The sequence below is a fragment of the Patiria miniata genome, unplaced genomic scaffold (genome assembly GCF_015706575.1).
Source record: "Patiria miniata isolate m_02_andy unplaced genomic scaffold, ASM1570657v1 HiC_scaffold_21, whole genome shotgun sequence".
Lineage (NCBI taxonomy): Eukaryota > Metazoa > Echinodermata > Asteroidea > Valvatida > Asterinidae > Patiria > Patiria miniata.
In genome coordinates, this window is record NW_024037060.1 from 4,671,877 (window position 1) to 4,695,204 (window position 23,328).

At 39.5% G+C, this 23,328-nt stretch overlaps 1 protein-coding gene across 4 annotated transcripts in view; it reads right to left on the reverse strand.

The window, feature by feature from the left end:
- LOC119729709 (phosphatidylinositol 4-phosphate 5-kinase type-1 beta-like) overlaps window positions 1–23,328 on the reverse strand; it is a 39,298-nt gene that overhangs the window by 13,376 nt on the left and 2,594 nt on the right. For all 4 annotated transcript variants that reach the window (XM_038202403.1, XM_038202401.1, XM_038202400.1 and 1 more), the window contains exons 2-11: window positions 18,717–18,769; window positions 18,266–18,355; window positions 11,929–12,059; window positions 11,001–11,118; window positions 4,118–4,270; window positions 3,507–3,806; window positions 2,567–2,644; window positions 1,980–2,287; window positions 1,228–1,311; window positions 741–874 (exon numbers count right to left, since the gene is read on the reverse strand). In XM_038202403.1, coding sequence (XP_038058331.1) covers window positions 741–874; window positions 1,228–1,311; window positions 1,980–2,287; window positions 2,567–2,644; window positions 3,507–3,806; window positions 4,118–4,270; window positions 11,001–11,118; window positions 11,929–12,059; window positions 18,266–18,355; window positions 18,717–18,769 — 1,449 coding nt within the window. The remainder of the gene's footprint in view (window positions 1–740; window positions 875–1,227; window positions 1,312–1,979; window positions 2,288–2,566; window positions 2,645–3,506; window positions 3,807–4,117; window positions 4,271–11,000; window positions 11,119–11,928; window positions 12,060–18,265; window positions 18,356–18,716; window positions 18,770–23,328) is intronic.

Consider the following 23,328-nt stretch of genomic DNA (forward strand, 5'->3'; position numbering starts at 1 on the left):
TTCTAAAGGTTAAAGACACAAATTAATGCTGCATTCAAATCTTAACCCTAAAGGGGCCGGGTTATTTTGACCATCTCTCAGCCGGGGGGGGGGGGGGGGGGGGGGGGCAGATTCCGCCCCCCCCCCTAAGATCTCGGCCATCGAGTGTCGAAAAATTTTGAAACTCAACACATGCATAGAGCAACTCTTCCTAAACATACCCAAGAAATTTCATGACTATAGGTCAAAGGGTTTTGGAATTATGGCTAATTAATTATTCATATGTCACTGTATGTACGAATGGCAATTCTGCTCTGTGTACACGACGTATATGCAAAAATTCAGTTTTCCCGGCGCGTAGTGCCGGAAAATTTTTCGCTACGCGGCAACCCGTGGTCCGATTTTTATGTTTTTGGTATCAAAAGATGCGCAAAGCTCGAGGCTAAAAAGTCATAACAGCTCGGGTCGTGAAAAAAATTTTTTTAGAGGCTATCACAGAAAATATTGAGGGGGGGGGGGATTCCGCCCCCCCTCCCCCGGCCCTTTTAGGGTTAAACAGTTTCTCAAATCTGTGAACTGTATTAGCTTGTCAAGTCACAAAAAGTCTGATCAATCAGTAGCACAACAAGCCAAACCACACATCACAACAACTCTGAGCTTCCAGAAAAAAAAAATTCAACCACAGAATTTCAACTGGCCGCTCGGATTCCAAAAACCCTTCTCTTACAAAACCAGCCTGGCTCAGACCCCGTCCGACTTACGTGGCAATCTCCTGAAGACTGACTTGGACATGAAGTCTTGAAAGCGCGAGGCATAAAAGCTGGGTCTGTGGACGGACACCGTGTCACCGTCATGCACCATCTTCTTCCAGGTGTGCTCTAACTTCTTCACCAATCTACAGCGAAATGTCAGACAAAAATTAGGACTTAAAGGGCCCAAGAAACGGATTATGTTAAAATGCAATCCTTGAAATGTACCTTTGTGTTCCATTTACCTATATTAAGTTTGATCAAGATTTAAGTCGTTTAATGTCAAAAGTGGCACCGAAAATGAAACATGTACAAAATCTATGGGATTTGGGTCGAAAGAACAAGAAGAAAAGAAACAAAAATCAGAGTGAAAACAGAGGATTTTCGCCACTTTTGCCCCCAAGTTAAAGAGAGTAATTTTTTTTTCCAAATAACAATATCTGGTGCTGTACCATCTACATGTCACTGGCAATGCAATGCATGATTGCCGCATACTCACTTGAAACATTGCAAGATATCGATAATGCCTATGAAGAGATCCAACCGGTCTCCTTTAGAATTCTTGGCTGGAATACCACCACTCCTGTACCAAAAAAAAATCCAAATCAATTACTTGATGCGAAGAATCAGGATTGAAGATGCCTCATACATTTTTTTTTATGGATTGAGTAAAGCTCCTGAACCACTGAAAATATTCCAACACATCAGGAGTCAATTATATGGAGGTGGGGACATTCACACTGAAGACAAAATAAAGCCATTTCTCTGTCTGAGGAAGACAAGCTGTCTGGTTGAGACTGACTAGCTGTCTTTTGGGGCAAGCTCAACTAATTAAGCCTTTTCTTGTTTCGTACACTTCTTCAACCCTAACCCTGCCGGATGCAATACAGTGCATCAGGTGTAAACATCTGTGGGACCCTGCTGCATTGAGTGCATAGACGGCCAATTCTGAAATAACGAGACTTAGTCCCATTGAACAATGCCACAGTTGTATCCTGCTGCAGTTGGTGACTACAGACTCTGAGACAGTTTGGCCTTTGAGATTTGAGATTTGTGACCTGATGGATCTTTGCTACACCGAGCAAGCTTGCCATTTTGACGAGTGTTGCACGTTGCCAGTTTTTAGCCAGAGTATCCTGGAGGGTTAGGGTCAAGTAAAGCAAAACTTGGCTTGTAAGCAATTCTTGAGCTGCTAGTTTTGTAAACTGTTGACAGTTAGAGGGGTAGGCTTGCTAGAGATCGCATTCTTACGGTTCTTCATCCTCCTCGGGCATCAGCGATTGCTTCACGTGGCCCTGGATGGCTTCTCTCGTCGTAGAGAACGCCGGTCGCTTGGATTTATTGAGATAGGACTTGGAACGTTCCAGTTTATGAGGCGTTTTCTCGCCGTGATGGTCCTCTCCCGAGCCCGAGTCGGACAGACTTCGGAGCATGGTGGGCCGAGTGATGATCTCTGTGGTCTGTTGCTGCTGCAGTTGCTGCTGCAGTTGCTGCTGCAGTTGCTGCGTGTCAGCCGTCCGCGACTCGGTGTTGCCATCTGTACTGTTATTTTCATTTTGCTGGAAGGGTGACACAAGGTTTAATTGACACGCTGGTTAGGTTCATGTGTGACGGCCTTTCAAGTTTGAGTAACATATATGTAAACAGACAAACTGATCTTATTTTGTGGTTTGAATGATGAAATTTTACTTTCAAATATTGAGTTTCTAATGGTAGGTGTAAGTCAAGCGAGATCAAGTTGCTATGCAAGAAGCTTGAGCTACTGCTAAGGAAGGGCTACTGACAGAGACAGACTAGGCCTGTTTCTCTTAACGCAGCACCTTGTGCGTCATAATTACCCTGTCTCTTTCTGCCTGTTCCACATTGTGTATCGAGACAAGCAAACTGTAGTCCATAATCTTGAAGCTTTCTAACACCTGCATCCAAAAATAAAATCAGGAAATTAACCAATTATCTAAAGGGGTAAAAAGGCTAGAAAATGCAAGTTGTGGTCAGTCTAAATGAAATGAAGTTAAGTGTTAACTCCAAAAAAAAAAGTGTAACCAGTTTGTAATATTATCAAAAAATGTATCAGTTTGTTGAATATTAAAGCTATAGTCCATCATTTGCAGCCATCCGAAAAGTAACTGGCGTAATTACTGTTGAAAAACAAACTTGGTTGAAAGATAGTATGGGAACTAAACTCCCTGTGAAATTATTCTTTCTGGGAAGCTGTCATTTTGAAGTAATCAACGAAAGAAGGCATTTCCAACGGTGATTCTTAAGAAGCACCGTAGGAAAATTTAAATTAGTAGTTCGTTTTGTTATTCAGCGCAGCGCGCACAAGTATTGGAACGACGCACACGCGCCCTCGGTTGTTAAAATTCGTCCGATCAGTGCGCGACGCCGCGTATAGCTGCAATTCAAAACAATTCAAAACATGATTCAGTAACTTTTGATTTGAAATTGAGATCTTAGAATGCTGCTTTTCTCGGAATGTACAGCTGAAGCTTAGCTGAAACTTCATCAGGTTAGTTGCTCAGTATCCTTCATTAGATTTTGAACACTTTTGTTGCTTCAAACGAACAATATGCACTAATTACAAATGCTGGACTATAGCTTTAAGCTAAAGACGAACACTGTATTTACAAAATCCGTGTTGTATTTCTGGAGCAGGGGGAATTCACGCCCCCCCTTCCCAACACCCCCAACCCCCACCTCCACACCCCCTAATCCGGCAGTAAGATGGCCGAAACTGGCTCTTGTTAGAGTTAAGAATTCCTTGAGGTGAGCCCTCACCCTACAGTCCCTCTGGAGTGTTTTGACCAGCGCGTTGTAGGTAGCATTGTCCAGCAGCAACCCCTCGGGGTGCTCCTCCACAAAGTCTAGATCCTTGAGGGTAGGTAACGTCTTCTGTCTCTCGGCCTTGGAAGCCTTGCGCTTGTAGGTGGAGCCCTTCAAGTCAAACTTCTGATGCATGGTAATGTCCGACGGCATCAGATTGTTCATGACTACCAAACGAATGTTACGACCGCCGCTCTGGTAAGTGTAGAGACCGTAGAACTTGGGCAGCAACGTCCGAGGGTTTTGGTTCAAATTCTGGGGTGGGAAAGCAAACACAAAGATGATTTTTTATTTTTACGCACCGCAAGATTACTTGTGGGTTTAGTTTATCATTCTGGAAGGCCTCTTTGTATTTTACACAGACTGTTTCAGACCGCCGTCTCTATGATCACGTGGTTATCTTTGGGGGCGTTTCATTGAAAAGACATCCCATCATGCTGAGAATACAATGCACGATGGGGCGTCTTTTTCAATAGAAATTACAAAGATGATCACAAAGATGGCGGTATCACAAGCGCAATCTCTACAACACTGCCGTTTCCTACCGTCTTAACCATGCAGCTCACCATATAATATCCTGGAAGAAGCTTCTGTAGGAAGTCGGCCTCCTTGTGTTGTACCGTCTTGATGATGAACTCATCGTCATCGGTCAGGTAGAAGACGCTACCACTGGCTCCTGGGTTGGACAGCTCTCGTAGTGACCGGTCCACTAGGGATATCTGGACAAACGAAAAACCAAAAACAAATAATTATATTGGTGAAGGTATAATGAGGACCTCCAAGGTACGGTGCTCAACTCATGGGCAAAGATATGTGGAACACAGACGGGGAATATGATGTTTGTGTTCTTGGGCAAGACACTTTACTGCAATTGTTTCTCTCTACCCAAGGGTATAAACGGGTACCTGTGAGGGTAGAGAACAGTTTGTATAGATAATAAGCTGCTGCTAAAAAAATTGAGCTGCTAAACAAATTGAGCTGCTAAAAAATTGAGCTGCCAAAAGAATTGTGCTGCCAAAAAAATTATGCTACCACAAAAATTGTGTTGCCGAAAGAAATGTGCTGCAAAAAAAAATATTTTTTTTTTTTAATAAAGGTCCCAGGGCCTGATTACAGGGGTAATAATTGTTAGGCACTTTAAGACATAACGTGTACAATGCAATAACATGAAACAATGCAAGCACCACATTAATGTACTCACTCCTAAAATGAGATCAGACAAGATATCACAAACGTTTAACCACAAGCCAATGTAATTTGGAACATCTTAGCATGCTTAGGACAGGCAGCATTAGGCCCTTTGAAATGTATTCTAAAGTTTGTAGTTTGCTACTTCTTGACCATAATTATGTGTAACAAATAAGCAGTTCAGTACTTTTAAACTGCTTCGTTCAATTTTGCTTCAGTTGGTTCTTTCAAGTGAAACTAAGAATTCCGATCAAAATGTTAGAGCTAATTGGGTCATTTAAAAAAAGTATAAGCATTAAAAACAAAATTCTGAGTGTAATGGCTATTTGATGACACAAATATTTATAATAATGGGCAAATTATTTTATTAAGTTAAATGAGTACATGTAAATTTATACATGGAAAGAGGAACTGAGATGCATCTATTCACATATAATGCTAATGTCAACCAAACAAGAGTGAAACCGACGTACATGGCTAGAAAACAATAAAGCCAAAAAAGTAACAACACGCAATAAGGGGTATATTGTGGGAGTGGAATGAATTGTAATTTCTTTCTTTCTTATTTTGATTTTCTTTATTCGTACAGTTAGGAATACAGGGGAGAATACATGTACGTACAAAATGTTTATTTACGGTACTGCAGGTCTATCAAAACTTGCACTTTCGTGTTACTGGACACACAATAGGCCTGCTCTTTCTGCTAAATCATCATAAATATCATCAGGAATTATGACAAAATGTTTTACTATTTTTAAGGCATTGCCAGGAAACCGTTGGGCAAATGTGTCTTTATGTGTATGTTTAATGCAGATGAATCTTACATGAACACACATCCAAATGAAGAGTTAAGTTCCAAAATGCAATATATCCATGTGAAAAAAAAGGAAAAAGTTGCATGATGTACATGTACACGTGTAACAAAATCCCAATTGCCGAAGATATCTATAGACATGTATACATGTATTAACAAGTAAAGAGCTATCAACTGACAAAGATGTGTGTAACGGGAGAAAAGATGATCTGATACACCGTGCCCTCTGGAGACATGCACAAAAATAGGAACAAAAGATTGTATACGTCTCCACAGGGCAATTTCTATAGATAAATACGTCTCCACAAGGTTTTCACGAAATGAATTTTACTGAAAAACTAGGAATTTCCAAGGTACATGTATGTTGATCTTTCGCAAATGGTAGAGTTTTAGAAAAGGGATATTAAGTCCAAATTTCAGCCAAGGATATTAATTCTGGTTAACATAAGAGCATTTTGAAACTGAACTTTCAAACTCGAAAACTTTAGTACACAAGAACAAAGAAATCATAAAATGTCTCCACAAAGATACACATTTCAGTATGCATGTTTTCAGTGTTTCTGTCAGTGACATTAGCTACATGTATACATGCTACAACATTCCATAATGCACACATACATGTAGGTACATGAACGCTAAATTGCTTAAAAGCTCAAAGCAATCTTATCTAAAGCTTGTGTCGCCAGCATGAACAATACGTGCCCAAGGCACTGACAATCGGCATCACTTGACAGTGCAGGCACGGTCCGCATACATTTGTTCCCCCTTACAGCGCAGGCACGTACACATGTAAAACTAACTGATTAATTTACTGTAATTGGCAGGCCTGCCTTTCCCCAGACAAGATAAATGGATGCACGTCTGTCTATTCCATAGAGCAGTGACCTCCACTTTTCATATTGCGCAAAATGTGTGTGTGTGCATTCACAAAGCATGCCCGGAAGATGTAATTATGCATAAAAGATGGAAATTACAAGGCTCATGTTTCGGAAGATGTTTTCTTGCATCCTGTTTTCTCGGAAGCCATTTTTTTCCCTACTTTGTTCTATACATTTACATATATACATTATATGTATATGCAGTTACACCTTAACATCAAATCCTGTGCAATATATACATAAAAAAAAATTCTCAGGAGAAAGAAGCTATTAAAGTGGGTTTTTTTTAATCAATTAAAAAAAATATCTATCACCTTATATGAAGGAGTAAAAAATAAAATGAAATGATGTACCGTAACAAAGAATGTCAGTATAAGGGTATGTTTATATGTACATTTACAGAAATTTAAAAAAAATTTTTATTAGTGTCCGTCTGTAAGACATTCTTGAGGTCTTTCAACTTAAAAAAAACCAATTTCATAATTGTGCAAGTCTGAGAGCAAGAACTTTCTCCAAGTCCATCTCAGACCCAGCTCCCCAGGGAAACTGGTAGGGATTCGAACCACGCTGTTATAAAGCGTTCCTTTTATCCCCATTACCCACGTATTGGGCAGTAGTACCAGTCTATCTCAGACCCAGCTCCCCAGGGAAACTGGTAGGGATTCGAACCACCCTGTTATAAAGCATTCCTTTCAGCTCCATTACCCACATTTTGGACAGTAGTACCAGTCTATCTCAGACCCAGGTCTCCAGGGTCCGGCAGGCTTCCACCGTTCACTGAATGACCTTAATTAACCAAACACCTGCCTCATACTACATGTACATGCCATTGTCATATTAGACATATTTCATTACAGGTGTTTTTTTTTTTATAAAGAGATTATTTTCCATATGTCTAGATTGAAAGAAAAATAACAGACACACACAATATGCTAATACTGCAAACAACCCGAGAGGCCTGCATGTCTGGAGAGCTGGTTTTCAAATTTCATTTTTTTTTTCAAAGGCTTTTGTCGGTGCTAGACACGTACGTGCTGGCTGGCAATGCAAATGAAATGACACATCGTTGATGACATAAGGGACGACGGCATGATGTTTTGTAAAAGCAACAGGGCTCGGGGAAAAATGGCGGGTGACTGGGTAATTATTTTCGGCATTCCGTTAATGTACATGTGAATAGTGCCAATTTGTTTAAGGGGTGGTAATTATGAAAATTAATTTCCTACCGAATGTTACATAAAACCTCTGGTTTATTTGACGAAAGTTTAATAACAAAATATGACGTGCGATATTTTCAACTATCACAATCAATGACGGAACACATTGTGGCATTTCCTGCAGAATATCAGTATTAATTTGTCATCAGTAATTGAAGATGAGTGTGCAGTCAGGCACGACAAACTAGGCACGCCCGAAGCAGTGAAGCCTAACACGCAAAGTTACATTTGCAGACACTGGTAAATGTACATGTACATGCAGGGTGTGTGGACAAGTACGTACATGTACATGTACATGTACATATGTCACCTTGCAATGCATTACAAAATGTAATTGCATTGCTGTGAAGGTGGTGAGATACTTTTTTTATGTACATGTACATGTATATTGCATAAAAGATATATGTGTAGATAGGCTAGCTACATTGCTGTACATGTTTGCCAACTGTACATGTTTGAATGTGTTGACACATTTAGTGCAGATAATCCAAACATGTACATGTACATGTACGCGTTCATGTGTAAACGTACCGGTACCATGTACCAGTATGTACCATTCCGGCGATTCACAATGCAGAGCGCCACCAATAGTTTGCCACGGAGAGTTCATTTTTCCCAGTGCATTGTGGGAGATGGTCGCCAAATTCGCAGCGCGGGACATTTGAAATTGTTTGTTTTTTCCGGTCAGTAGTTTCGTAAGCATGTGATTCGAGTATATGTTTGCCCTTTTATTTTCTTTGCATCAATATGGTGATTTTTTGTAAGGCGGGAGAACGCTATGCCTCTATCTATAACATAATAGCTCAAGTTCTCTACTGACACTCATTCAAATGGGCCATATTTTGTCGACCGCAAACTCTTGGTGGCGCACTGCATTGTGAATTGCCTGAATTTAGCATTTGTTTTTTACAATAAAAATGCATTTGTAAAAAAAAAATTCAAAATTGGGTTTCAGGCTCTTTGACAAAATAATAAAGACAAAAATGCATTTTAAGTATCAGCCCTTCAAAATGGCAGCATTTCAAAGAAAATGTAATTATGTAATTCCACGGCCAATCGTACGTGTGTTTTGATTGAGAAATATTGATCTTTGTATGAGGTATTGTCAGTAACATTTTCACCAAATCTGACAAAACAAGAGGGTTTTGAAAAACACTGGGTGCTATTTTTTTTTTTTTAGTGTTTTGCTATCACATGGTATCAGAAAGTACTGCTCACCAAATGTTAAATAAAACCTCTGGTTTATTTGATGAAAATTTAATAACAAAATATGACGTGCATATTTTCAACAATCAATGGCGGAACACTTTGTGGCATTTACTGCATGATATCAGTATTAATTTGTCATCAGTAGTTGAAGATGAGTGCAGTCAGGCATGACAACTTGAAAACCAAGTAGCTTTCTGCCTACTTGAAAATCATTCGCGCGATAATTACACAGAACCTGTGCATTTTCAAGGTGTTTTTGTGTTACGTGTGTAAATATTCTTCTTTTTAACAAACTTTCCAACTATATGTAATTATCATTTCATGTCAAATGAAAGTTGGGGCCTCAAAGGGGGGGGGGGGGGGGAGGGGGGAACTCTGGGTGAAAGTGTCCCTTTAAGTAGTTCCTCTCTATCTTGTCAGATTGGCAATCATCGAGAAACTGGATCAAACGCCACCTTCGCCCGACCATTTTTTGGCACCGTGTTTGTCTAGTAAGACTACACCTAGCCAGCCATCTCCTCCAGAGCGACGGTCTGGGGGACAGCCCTCCAGTGATTCACTTAACTCTGTGACTGTATTATCGGGCAGGAGGTCGAGGGGGGGGGAGGGGGGGGTGTCTTGCCATATATTTAATCTGACAGGTTGGTATATGACAGCATCCGAATGCCTTGACTACGGCCGGAAGTATCAAGTGCGTCTATGGGATGTTGATTCAGTCACTTTATAGGCGCATGTGTGATTGCAAGCCTTAGCCAGGATTTTCGAACAGGATGGTTTTTCTTTTATTGTTTATGTCACAGAGTATTTTAAAGTGACGGAAGAAAGAAAGTTTCCAGGTTTTGTATTGAAGTGTCACACAATCTAATGACTATGAACATCCTACATGTGTCCTACATGTGACCTACATGTGACCTACAACTGAATAAAATCTGACAGTTGACAATTGCTCTCATACGAGGGGAAAATATTAGGATTCTTAAAGGGACGTAACATGCTGGAATGCGCCTAATTGGGCTACAAATTGCATTTCAAACAAATTGTTAATCGGAAAGAGCATTTAAGAGTAGGATATAAACTTCCATGCAACCATCCTTTAAAAACTGGGCGTTTTTGTGTTATTCTTGTGGATACCATGCGGGAACGAATTTCGGGAGTCAAAATTTGAATCTCAAAAATCGAGCTGAATGCTAGCTGTAAATCCTTCTGCACAGTGTTTCGCATTCTGGGGACGTGCGAGAAGCAACATTTGTGTATTGGTACTGTGTGTATTATTTGACAAACACACCGCGTGTACGTGTTCATCTTTTCAAACCGTGGACGAAAAATACCAGAGAACAAAAGAGAACAATATCGTCTACGATTCCCAGCATACGTCCACGATTAGGGTCGTGTACAAAACCTATGGGAGTCTTCCTAAAAAGTTAGTACAAACAAAATAGGGACAATAGGACGTCCACGATCGACGGTGAAGACAGGTTTGCGTGTTCCATAAATTGAAAGGACATGGCTGGAAATACGTATGCGTATTCCACAAAATGTCCAACGCGTCCGATGTAAACATCCGGGTTTTTCCATCTTTTCTTTCGGGAACGGTAAGACATTAGGAACCATCCTCAAGTCTGCAAAATCCTCCATTTTCCACCCATGTAAAAATTGGAATTCAACATCAATCCTCCAAAATCATCTGTTATTTCTTGAATTTGTTCAGAGACCAAGGCCTCAATCCTTCAAAATCCTTCAACAATCACTGTTAATGGGTTGAGGCAGTGCCGATGACATTCAGAAGCAGTGCTGATGATATCAAGCATAATGCAGGGCTGAATTATGCATGACTGGACATAAACAACACAACCTCCAAAATCGACATTTTTTGCCATTCAGCCTCCAAAATCCTCCAAAACCGCCTGGATGATTTTGGAGGATTGAGTAGGGCTGGGGTTAAAGTGCTCCCGCGTGTCGTCCAATATGGCCAATTGGCTTGGCCTACTCATTTGGGCCACGGTTTCATCAACTTGTTAGCTGCAGTTGGAATCGTAACAAAAAGAATCTGGTTTCGAGTGCATGCAGTCTTTGATCCAGCCCCAAAGCTTGTAACTAAAGGGTGACAGGAAGAGGGGCCAAGTGACGGGTTTGCTTGACTCACCAGGAAATCGTCGGGCTGAATCCCAAATAATTCTCGGAAGTATCGGAAGGCGATGGGGGCGTAAGTCTTGAACCTGAAGTCTGGGTAGCTGTGCGCAGGTGTGATGTTACTGCCCTCACTTTCAAGATGTAAAAAAAAAATCAAAGGAGTAAAAAAAGATGACATTTACACTGTATTACGGTTAAGTTAGAATTAAAAGTTCAGGGTATTAAAACAATTGCACAATAAGTTCTGAGTGGCGTTCTAGAGACCCTCAAAACCAAGTCGTATAAGGAGCAACTCAGACCAACAAAAATAGATCTGGTTTTCAGACAGATGAACTTTACAATACTCTGGAGCCGTTCCAAACAACTGCAGTGGACTTTTCAGTGAAGTCACTCCTAACTGATTCAAACAGAGAATCGGTGAGGCGTTCTGCCAAAAGTTGAGGGAAGTTGGCACAGGCCGTAGTGGAGAAAAATGCCCCAAAAATGAATGGGGTTGATTTTCTATTTCTAGATTTATTCATATTTGTAATCTTTGATATATGTCTACTACACATGTTAGAGATATACATGTAGTATAAAATATGGCTAATAAGTGTTTTACAGGAAAACAATTGGCATCTTTCATTTTTATGAATCCAAACTCAAAGCTTTAACAGCCTTTTTTCTCAGAGTTTTATTTGTGGACATGTCGATAAAATGCAAACTTTAAACAGCCCTTACTTGTCTACGGAACGTCCGATTGAAGTGCAACAAACAGTATCGTAAGGAGAATTTTATTATCTTTCCTAAAACCCGCAAAACCCTCATTTTGACCTCTGCCCAGTTCTGTCTCATTTTGCCAGAGCGCCTCACATTTGTCATGTACTCAATTCGACTCTTCGGAATAAATATTGGTTCAAGGCGACTCTGGAATGCCATTGTCACTTGGGTTTATTATTCACCTTGGAAAGAATACACTCTCTACCACAGCAAAGTCTTGCAATAGTACGTCTCTCTCAGGTTTAGCTGACAGACTACCGACAGAGTGTCCAATGCCCAGCTGAATTGCGGCCATCAACGCAGACGAACTCGTCTGCAAGGAACAACAATATCAGTATTAAATAAGCGGTGTAGAAATTGAGGCCATCACAAGTCTGGTCGTGAGTCAATCACAAGTCAATTCACAAGTCTGGTACCAAGTAACCATGGTAACAGGAGATGAACAATAACAAAGGAATGCCTTTGTCTCAGTTCATTTGAATAATTGGTGACTTGACTTGGGACTGGAGGACTTGTGATGAACTCGAGTACAAAATAACAATTGATAAACAGTTTTTTTTTTAAATCATCCATCACTTCTTTTTTTTGTAATTAAGCCACCATTGTTTTTGTCTTACAGAACAAAATAATCACTTTTTGACTGACATTTAGCAGAATCCCAGACAAGGTAATCCTACAAGAATAAACGTAATCCAAGCAAGGAGGGGCTCAAATAAATTCAGATTTTTATACAAACTTGCAAATTGTTTTCAATCATCAACAGACCATCAATTGAACTCTGTGACATGTGTACAATGTACGTCCGTAGAAGTTAGAACGTCAAACTTGAATTTATTACCAATTTTGAAATTAAGTCCATCACAAGTCTGGTCATGAGTCAATCACAAGTCAAATAAATTCAGATTTTTATAAAAACTTGCAAATTGTTTTCAATTATCAACAGACCATCATTTGAACTCTGTGACATGTGTACAATGTGCGTCCATCCGTAGAAGTTACAACGTCAAACTTGAATTCATTACCAATTTTGAAATCAAGTCTTTCACAAGTCTGGTCATGAGTCAGTCACAAGTCTGGTACCAAGTAACAGGGGAAGAACAATAACGAAGGTCTGAGTTCCTTTGCTGGTCAGTTGAGGCTATAGGCGACTTGTAATGGACCTGTGAGGACTTGTGATGAACTCGAATACAAAATTGCAAAAAAAATTTACAAAAATTAAAAAAAAAATATATTATTAATCACTTTTGTTGTAATTAAGCCACAATTTTATTTGTCTAATGGGGGAAAAAAGTTCATTTTGACTGACATTTTGCAGAATCATAGACAGCGTTATCCTAAAAGAATAAAATAATGCAAACAAGGAGGGGCTCAAATAAATTCAGATTTTTATTAAGACTTGCAAATTGTTAACAATTATCATCAGACCTTGAATTCAATTACATGTACCTCCATAGACGTTAGATCATAAAACTTGAATTTATTACCGCCGTTTCGCAAGCATTTGTGAAACATATTGCTTTAGGTACACGTACGTAAACCATGATCACTGCTCCAATATCGATTTATCCAATTACAAATCATAATAGAAAAAATAACCCACAACCGTAGACGTATAATTCAATTAAATGTGAATTATCTAGACACTAAATTATTCCAAGGACCAAATATAGAAAAAGAAAGGTTCAAAGGGAATGGACGGTGTTTCTGTGCATTCTTATAGAAGTTTGGATTGTTTTTGTTAATTAATTTACCATTTTAAGTGTATTTTTAGAATTTTTACAAGGAAAGCGTATCAAGGAATTTGCACTTCACAAATGAATGAATTATTTTTTATCATTAATATAATATCACCAACATGTACCTATATGAGTGCTTAGAAACATACATGTGCATTGTACATGAAGCACATTTGTTCAATTGTACATGTAACGTGCATCAAATCCAGAGGGTAACACAATAGAGCACGTTTATTGAACACGTTACTTATTGATCCAAATTAAATATTCGTCTATGAGCCAGACAGCATCCATTTTTTCCCGCACCTTGCCCGGTTGAATAAATTGCAAACATTGGGTTGTTTGTTTTTCATATGTTTTCCAAACAAGTCAGTTGTCATGGTTTTAGAATCATACAGCATGTACTTTTTTTCTCAATCTAGTTCACTACAATTAGCCATCAATATTTCATCTGCCTGTAAATTGTTGACGACAGATTTGATATGAAGGAATACGACCCTGAAACGATCTGGCCAGACAGTCCATTCATACAATGACAGCATAACAAGCTGTACAAACCATGTGTACATGGCACAGTTACAGTTTTGCATTGAATAAATACACAGGTCTCCATGTACTGGTATCTATTGGTTGTAATTTCATAAAGTTCAAGGATGCCATAATGTACATGTATGCCGCTGTGATCTGAACACTTCACTGGCCTGGATTTCATATTAGGCACGTACATGTGACCATGGGAAGCATTGTTTATTACATTTCATGCATGTGTAGATCCATGCATGGTTCCTTTCTAGTTTTACTTTTAGTATACTTTTATGATATATAAATGCTTTGACAATGTGCTTGTTTCATTTGTTGGCCGAATAAATAATAAGAATAAAAATGTACATGAGCAACGTGACCACATGTGTTCATGTATATCTTGCCTAGGATACATGCACCTCCATACATGTATTGTATGTATCAGAACACTACATGTTCAGGTACAGGTACATGTTCATTGTACATGTACATGTGGAGTCAGGTACATGTACCAAACATAGTTAAATGCACATGGGTCAAAAATTAGGGTCCAAATTGTGACATTTTGTGTCGCTGTTTATACTTTTTGAGTGAATGATGCACCATACACTGCTGTATTTGATACCATTTTACACTAGAAATTCACAATTTTCTGAAGCAGTTTAGCAACTTTACTTTAAACTACAAATTAAAGACTGCAAACATAAAGTACTTGGCTGTGCATGTAGTAATGTGTAAAATTGCATCAATAACCTTTGATTTTGTCTGTGTACACCCCAACATGGGGTCGCTATATAGCGCCCTCGCTCGTTGAAGATTAAGGCCAATTAGCATCAGTGGGGGGGGGGGGGGAGGGGGGGGTAGGGGCAGTTGGGCTAGAGATTGCGATTTCGAGGGGCAGCTACTTGTACATGCATAGATGTTATTACCCTAACCTCTTACTGCGAGCAGAAGTAATACCAATCAATACGAGGTGGAAAACTTCATCATTCACAAGACCAACTTGATTCGTTTTTTTCCAGGCCACCTCACGACATTCATGACACAGACTACCGGTAACGATCAATAGTCCAGCAAACAGTAAATGGACTAACGTTCCAAGCGTTCAAGATTGCCGGCTGCGCTGGGAAGGACCTACCGGTACAACCGTTTGTCCTAATGCGAACGAGACGAGGTGGGTCGGCTTCACTGAGTTGCTCAATGTGGCATACACGGAGACCGAGGAGACAGTATGTAAGATGCTGTCTCTGTCAAAGATGAAATAGTAGATTGCCTACTTTGAAATTCCTTGTCATCAACAGTAGACAGTTATACAAAATACAGTGGGCAGAGTAGGGCTGTGCATCGGAACCGGGGGCCTGTCCACTGATGTCGTGAACCAATTCCAAATTATGGAATCGGGTACCCGTACCCAACTTTACAAGTGTTAGTAACTCCTCTGACAGTGAAAAGGAAAGGTTTTGAATGTCATTTTCTGTCTTAGAATGTTCAAATATTCCTGTGCTGTAATCCTTTATTTATCAAATAATAAACTTCATCTCTCTCCAAGTATTAAGCCAAACACTTGATAAATTTATACTGTGCATTAGTCATGACAGTGTACAAAATTGACATTTGGTCTCCTCCTGTTGTTGAATAATTTGTTGTTGACGGGATTTACGGCTTGTACATGTACATGTATAATGTAAAGCTTGTTTCATCTCGAGACAACCTGCTTGTGTGATTCTGCAACATACATGTACACACATATAATATGGAGTTAAACTTGAAAATTGTGTGAGTGCAATAGTGCATTGTTAGATTTGCAAAATGCTTTTACTGCATAATGGCATGCTGACAGATGGAAAAATATGTAAGTGTTCCTGGAAATTTTAATTGAATTTGTGTTGCGTTTAACAATTGATTTCAGAGTGGTCTTTGGCCACACATCAAATACACACCACTGTGTCAATGACTATGTAATGGGAGTTCCAACAGTGACAGCGTAGTGCATTACAAATGCCACAATCCTCGTTGTATTACGACAAGGTCCCCTTGAAACTAGTTACTGATGTTGTAAGGTTATCAATTTGTCCATAGGTTATTTTTAAAAAGTTGTTGTGTAACCTTTGGTTAATTATAAAGCAGTGACCTAGAAAACCCTGTGAGGTCACCTAAACCGAAACTGTTATCTGTAGTTCATTGTCAAAGTGAACCCACACGTTTAATACCATTATGCATGGTATCCCATCTATGCATTAAAGAATAATACACGTACGATGAACACGTACTTGGACGAGAGAAATATACCCCCCCCCCCCAAAAAAAAAAATGACCCTGTTTCAAGTTCAGTGTCTTTGGTTTTATATTTCTCCTACAACACTTATCAGTGAGGAATAGCCTACATGTGTATTTGAAATTGAACATATTGTACAAATAATAAATTTGAACAATTTTATGGCGTGTTTGAAGGAGACACTAGACAGATCATGAGAATGGCTAACTGCACAGCAGCTGAGTACCAGTCACAAGCAATATAAATTACATGCATTTTTGGCTGGTAACCTGTTTTTGCTAAGCAGATATGTTTCTGTGCTTAGTAAGGTACATGTACACGCCCGTAAGTGCTAAGAAGTTCAATAAAACTGGCCTCATGGGATACATCTATAAATGCTTGTCAACCGGCCATCAGTTATCTTTCCCAGCATATGCCAGCCTGCCTGCCTGCCTGCAGGCCAGCTCAGCTACCAATTAAATGTCTTGTGAATTTTCGGAGTTGTATATGAGCACGTACATGTACGTCTCGTCTGTTACCTGTACTTAACCATGCATAAACATCAATCGCAATTATGCAATATGGGGTGGTTACATCACTGACATTTGATATTTAACCAACAGCAGTCAGACTTGCACTAATGTCATACACATTAGCACCGGTCTATCCGGTTCATTAGTGTGACGTCATCTCAATTCAACAATGCGTACTTCACACGGTGTAGTATAGCACGAATGAAACCGGAAGTTAACGCAACTCGAGCATTTATCCAATGGGCGCTAGTTTTCAGTGGTGCGCGTGCGTGTCTGACGTTTTTACTAACGAACCGGATAGTGAAGGTAACGTCTCTTCGTTTGGATCAAAAATGCGCAAAGCCTTTTAGCAATCATTTGTAACGACAAACACAAGAAGCATGATTGAAGATAATGGGAATAGATATCATCAATAACCAGATGAGTGCTGCAGGCTTTCAAATCACGTATCAAAATCAATCAAGTTGGATTGTTACAATACGGCAAAATATTCAAGTCGGCGTAGGAAAACGGTTGGCTCGTCTTCTACTGTCAAGCTCCGGGATGAGATTGTCAATTCAAACAAAAAAAAAGGTCTGAAAGATGCATTCTTTCTCGACTGTTATCTTTCTCTCAGATTCAAAGGTATGATTTCAGGCTAAAAGTCTGAAAAAAAGTCTCATGTCTAGAAGTTGATCACGTACATGTGCCTACATGTTTCCCACACCTACTGGCAGTATGCACAGAACCTGTACAACACACAGTGTCTGAATATAATTGCCTTCACCGAGTGAAAATGGCCGTAGGCATATTTCTGTTTCCATGGTTTTGCTGCACTCTACATTCGTTTTCCTTTACATGTGTGTGTGGTTTTTTTTTAGAATCACATTACTTCGTTTTGGCCTGTGGGAATAAGCAATTCTGTCCACGGTGAGTCCCTATCAATTTGGAATCGACAATGAAGACCTAAGACTTGAACACATGGTGTGGGAATGATACAGAGACATTTCGACCAGTGTGAAATGAAGGATTAGCCCTCTCTGTCTGGCTGGCAATTTCAACAAGGCCAGCCCAGCAGTTCAAATAAATCAAGTGACTGTTTTTAACAGTTGAGTGCTCCCTGCCTTCATAGAGCAGGATTGACTGACTGTGATTGTTATGAAACCTGATATACATGTAAAGGTAGATATACCGGTACATGTAGCTATGCTTTGACTGTAGGAGATTGATAAGCCAGCTGTGGACTCTTTGTTCCAGGTAAACTGACCGGGTCAGTCTTTGTGAGAGAAGTTTGGCTAGTAAAAGTAAAAGTAACCATGGTAACCTCATGACTTGTGAAATGTAACCACGAGAAACGTTTCTCGAACTGTTTACAGTGGACTTGAAAAGGGGAAAGTAATCATCTTCTTAGGGAGTTTTACCCAAAAAATCCAAGATCCACAAAAGATCAGAGATACATGTAACTCCAGGCTGTCTTCACTCCAAACAAACTTACCTTTTTGTAAGTTGTTTCTCCGAGAGTGTCCACTCGTCTGTGGCCGATTTTTTTCTGTCTCGGAGTGGTAGGCTGCTCCCCCAGCGGACTCTGCGAATAGACAAGAAAATATAAACCGATTGTTGGAGGTCGTTTTCTCCGCAACTCAAACAAATGACCTGAGAGGTGTTTGGGACTCTCTTCTGGACATTCAACTTGCGTACTTGAGGCAAAGAGGATGTACAATGTATAGATTTGTTTTAGTGTAATAATGTGCTGACTGCCAAAGATTTCGTTGACTGTTGCTCAATCTCTGGGCGGTCAAAATTGTAAGTGCTACATGTAGACGAAGAATGTCCACTTTTCATGATGACTTAGGATTGAGCACATTTATCTTTGTTATTCCTAGTATTGGTGCGCTGTACTTTCTACAACAAAATTTGAGAAATAAAGCCGGAAAGCTCCAACTTACACTGCCGTCCATGGTTCCAGATCTGCTTTTGTACTTCATTGAACCCATTTTGACTGGAGAAAAAAAGACAAAAAAAAAGGCTTTTAGACAACAAGCAGAAAGAAGAGTCACATGTAATGAACGCAGGAAAAAAAAATTATTAAAAAAGTAACTCCATGTTGGTTCACTTTTCAGAGGTATCAGGTTCGATTTCCCCTCTAGCTTCATTGTGTGACAGTAAGTCCGAATGAAACTACAGGTAACTGGTAGGGGATTCGAACCTGCAACCTTCCAAAAGTTGCAGGTATAAATCCCCTTCAAGTTTCAATGCCTCTCAAAATGCATTCATCCTTAACCCTAACCCCCTAGGCCCTTGTTGCTTACAACCATCCTCAATCCTCCAAAATCCTCCAAAATTTTTCAACTCCGCCTAAATTTTTCAAAATTGTCAGACAGTCCTGCCTCAAAATGCATTCATCCTCAATCCTCCAAAATCCTCCTCATCCCAAAACTTTGCACTCGTGTTTAAATGAAGGATAACCAACGCCAAATCCTTCAATATCATCAGACAGTCCTGCCTCAAAATGCATTCATCCTCAATCCTCCAAAATCCTCTTGTGCTTCATTCACCATTCATCCTCAATCCTCCAAAATCCTCATGTGCTTCAATCACCATTCATCCTCAATCCTCCAGAATCCTCATTTGATTCAGTCACCATTCATCCTCAATCCTCTCGAATCCTCCAAAACCGCCAGGAGGATTTTGGAGGAGTGAGGTGGGTTAGGGTTAATCCTCTAAAATCCTCCGCATCTTCAATTTCAAACACCATTCATCCTCACTCCTCCAAAATCATCATGTGCTTCAACACCATTCATCCTCAATCCTCCAAAATCCTCATGTGCTTCAACACCATTCACACTCAATCCTCCAAAATCCTCATATTTCTCAAGCACCATTCATACTCAATCCTCCAAAATCCTCCAAAACCGCAAGGAGAATTTTGGAGGATTAAGGTGTGTTATTAGGGAAGATGCGTTCCCCATGTTTTATTCCAAACAACAAATTCCTTTTTTCCTTTTTGGGACATGTTGGATGTTTGCAACCCTTTGAAAAAAACCCACCAGGTTTCTGTTTTGGGCACAAACAGATTTGCCTTGCGAGCAGACTAGCTCCTGGCCTGTACATCATCGATATGGATTGTGGGGTTGGGAACAAGCCTTCCCCACGAGAATGAAATTATTGTCTGGCCACCACTTATTCAAATTACTAAACATGGGCAGATTCTTTTTCGGTCAACGTCTCATTCAAAATGTGAATTGTTCTAGTGCTAGTAGAAACACAGCAATTTAGAAAATGCCTTTTTTCCCAGGATGAAAGTCAAAAATATACGTAGCACGGGAAACGTACATTAAACTACTAGACGGGGGGATCCAAATACGCAGCCTCCAAAAGTTGCAGGTTAACGTCCCACTGCACTCAATTCATTGTTAAACTTACAATTGAAACAAAAATATCTATGTTGGTATTATGCTTACATGTACTTGATAATGCACCCTTCACGTTTTTGTTAGGCTCCAATAGACTTTTATCATGCTGCCACCATTTCAGTCACGTTCCCTGTATCCAATAACTGTACTGAGCAATAATGGGTTTTTGTGCAAAAAGGAACCAGACTATTTTTCCTTCCAGCCTCGCTTTGGTTACGTTGATTTGAAAGGGAAAAAAATCAAGACAGCCGCAACATGATAATGGTCTATTCTATGGCACTGCTTATTGCCATGATATTCTGGTCATTGAATTTATGTTTTTTGTTTAAGGGTACCTAGGACCATCACAAGCAAGAACATTTGATTCTACAACACTCCCATTTCCACACAATGAACTCTGACATGCTGACTGTGTCGGCATTAAGACACACCCAGACATAAGATTTCATGTAGTATGTTCTTCATGTACAGTGTACGTAATACATGTACTGCAAGCAGTGTATAATGTGTACATGTACATACATACATGTACATGTATATGCATGCTCTAAAGTGGGGCATGCATGTCTCTGCATAATGCTTGCACTTGACATACGTACATTTTTTTTTTTTATATATATACTATGTACATGTACATGAACACTGAACATACTTGCATTATAATTTGTAAATGTCTTGTACATGTAGTCTGTATGCAATTTAAAGGGAATGTACAACATTTGCTTTTGCTGAAATTTTCCGACATAAATGGATTTGGAGGATTAGTATGTGATGGAAAATATTGTTAAACTGACTTGTTTCACGTTTTGGGCTTGTAGGTGCTGGAAAAACCAGGAAAACCAATCATGTTCGTGTAGCCTGGTTCCCTGACCCCACTTAAGATGAAACGAAGCAATGTATAGACTTTGGGGAACTTTAAGGTCAGATAATCAGTCTAGCAGGCTTGTTTCCTGGTGTGTAATCAATTGCAAAGAAAATGCGAATACGAAAATTTAGAAGCAGTTTTTGAAAAAAAAACAGCTTTCTCCAACACTTGTCAGCCGACCAGCGTTGGAAAAATACAATTTTTCTTGAAAATGTGAGCACACACAGGAGCCACGATTTTACAGGATGCTTCAGACTGTCATGAATTCCCTAACAGTCCAGTAAGGTGCTTCGTGATAATTTGATCATTTCGTTTTTTGATGTTTGCAAATGTTGTATCTTCCCTTAAAAGTAATCCCATCTAAAAACTATGGCGGAAATTATTGTACTAAAGACAATGTAGGCCTACATGTAATCGTAATAATTTAGTAATACATTGTATTCATACTTTATACATGTACTACACTGTTGTATGCAATACTACAAGTACACCTTCCATCATGTCTTATACACAAGTGTGCAGTATTTCACATGTTCAGTACATGAATGGTGACATCATTGTTACTGTTAAACGTAGGCCAAAAAAAAAAATTCGGTCTCTGGTCAGCGCGCGCATCGATTTTAATCATGCGCGTCAACCTTTTTTTTTTCAAATTAACACGGAAGCTACAACAGCGCCCTCTATTGCCGCACCTCCTCAAATGTTTGTACCAGGGAGCACCAAGGAATGGGGAAATTGCACCAAGGCAAATGATAAAGGGCACCAAGGCATATTATGGAGGACACCAATGTATAATGAGGACACAAAAAAGCAAAATAATACCCACCTTGTCTGTAAAATTCAAGCTTGAAAAAAAAAAAAAGCCACCCAAAAAAACAAAAAACGTGTCGCCGCATCAATTCCGGAACTTTGGTCTGACCAGAGACCGACTATTTTTTGGGGGGGCCTTAAGTACATTGCAATCACAATGTTGCCATTATGCAAAGGTGCCGGTAGCAGTAAAGGTACTAAAGTTATCTTAAAGGGAATATACAACATTTGCAAACATCAAAAAAATAAAACTATTATTATGAAGTACCAATCTGGACTGCGAGTGAATAACAGTCCAAAGCATCCTGTGAAATCATGGCACCTTGTGTGCTGTCAGTTTCAAGAAAACTGGTATATTTGTATCAATTTCCAACTCTGGTCTACACCCAAATATTCAATTACACGCCCCTCCCTTCAAAACAAGATAACACACAATGTCAACAGAATCTCCCCACATGTACTCACATGTGTACATGTAGTATGCACTGACAAGAGATGGACTTTGAAACAGTTGCAAGGCAAGGCAAAGTGCATGACATGTAAAACTGCGCTAGTGGTGTTTATAGGGTACAAGTACTGTATGGTAATATCTTAACGCAAAATGTATGCATACTGGGCCTATCCAGGATACAAAAGTAACAAACTACCCAGTAAGTGTTCGATGGTTTTATGTTTTCCCATGAAAACAAATAAAACATGGCGGCATGAGTGTGTATATAAACTATCAAGACATGTAATGGCAGCATGTGTGTATGTATTTAAAGCTATAGTCCATCATTTGTAATTTGTGCATTTTGTTCGTTTGAAGCAACAAAAGGGTTCAAAATCTAATGAAGGATACTGAGCAACTAACCTGATGAAGTTTCAGCTAAGCTTCAGCTGTACATATCGAGAAAAACAGCATTCTAAGATCTCAATTTCAAATCAAAAGTTACTGAATCATGTTTTGAATTGTTTTGAATTGCAGCCATACGCAACGTAGCGCACTGATCCGACGAATTATAACTGCGCGCGCATGTGCGTCGTTCCAATACTTGTGCGCGCTGCGCTGAATAACAAAACGAACTACTAATTTAAATTTTCCTACGGTGCTTCTTAAGAATCACCGTTGGAAATGCCTTCTTTCATTGATTACTTCAAAATGACACCTTTCCACATTGTCCCAGAAGGAATAATTTCACAGGGAGTTTAGTTCCCTTACTATCTTTCAACCAAGTTTGTTTTTCAACAATAATTACGCCAGTTACTTTTCGGATGGCTGCAAATGATGGACTATAGCTTTAATTTATAATTGGCCTGATTTTACTTGGCATATATTTGCATTTGTTTTTTTTTGTTTTTGGGGTTTTTTTTTTTGGTGGGAGGGCTGTTTGGTGCTCACGTTTTGTGGCCCCAGACTGATACAAGCTCAGGGCCCATTCCACGGCGCTGCTTAACAGTTAGCAGAAAAGTTGTGCTTAGCATATGATT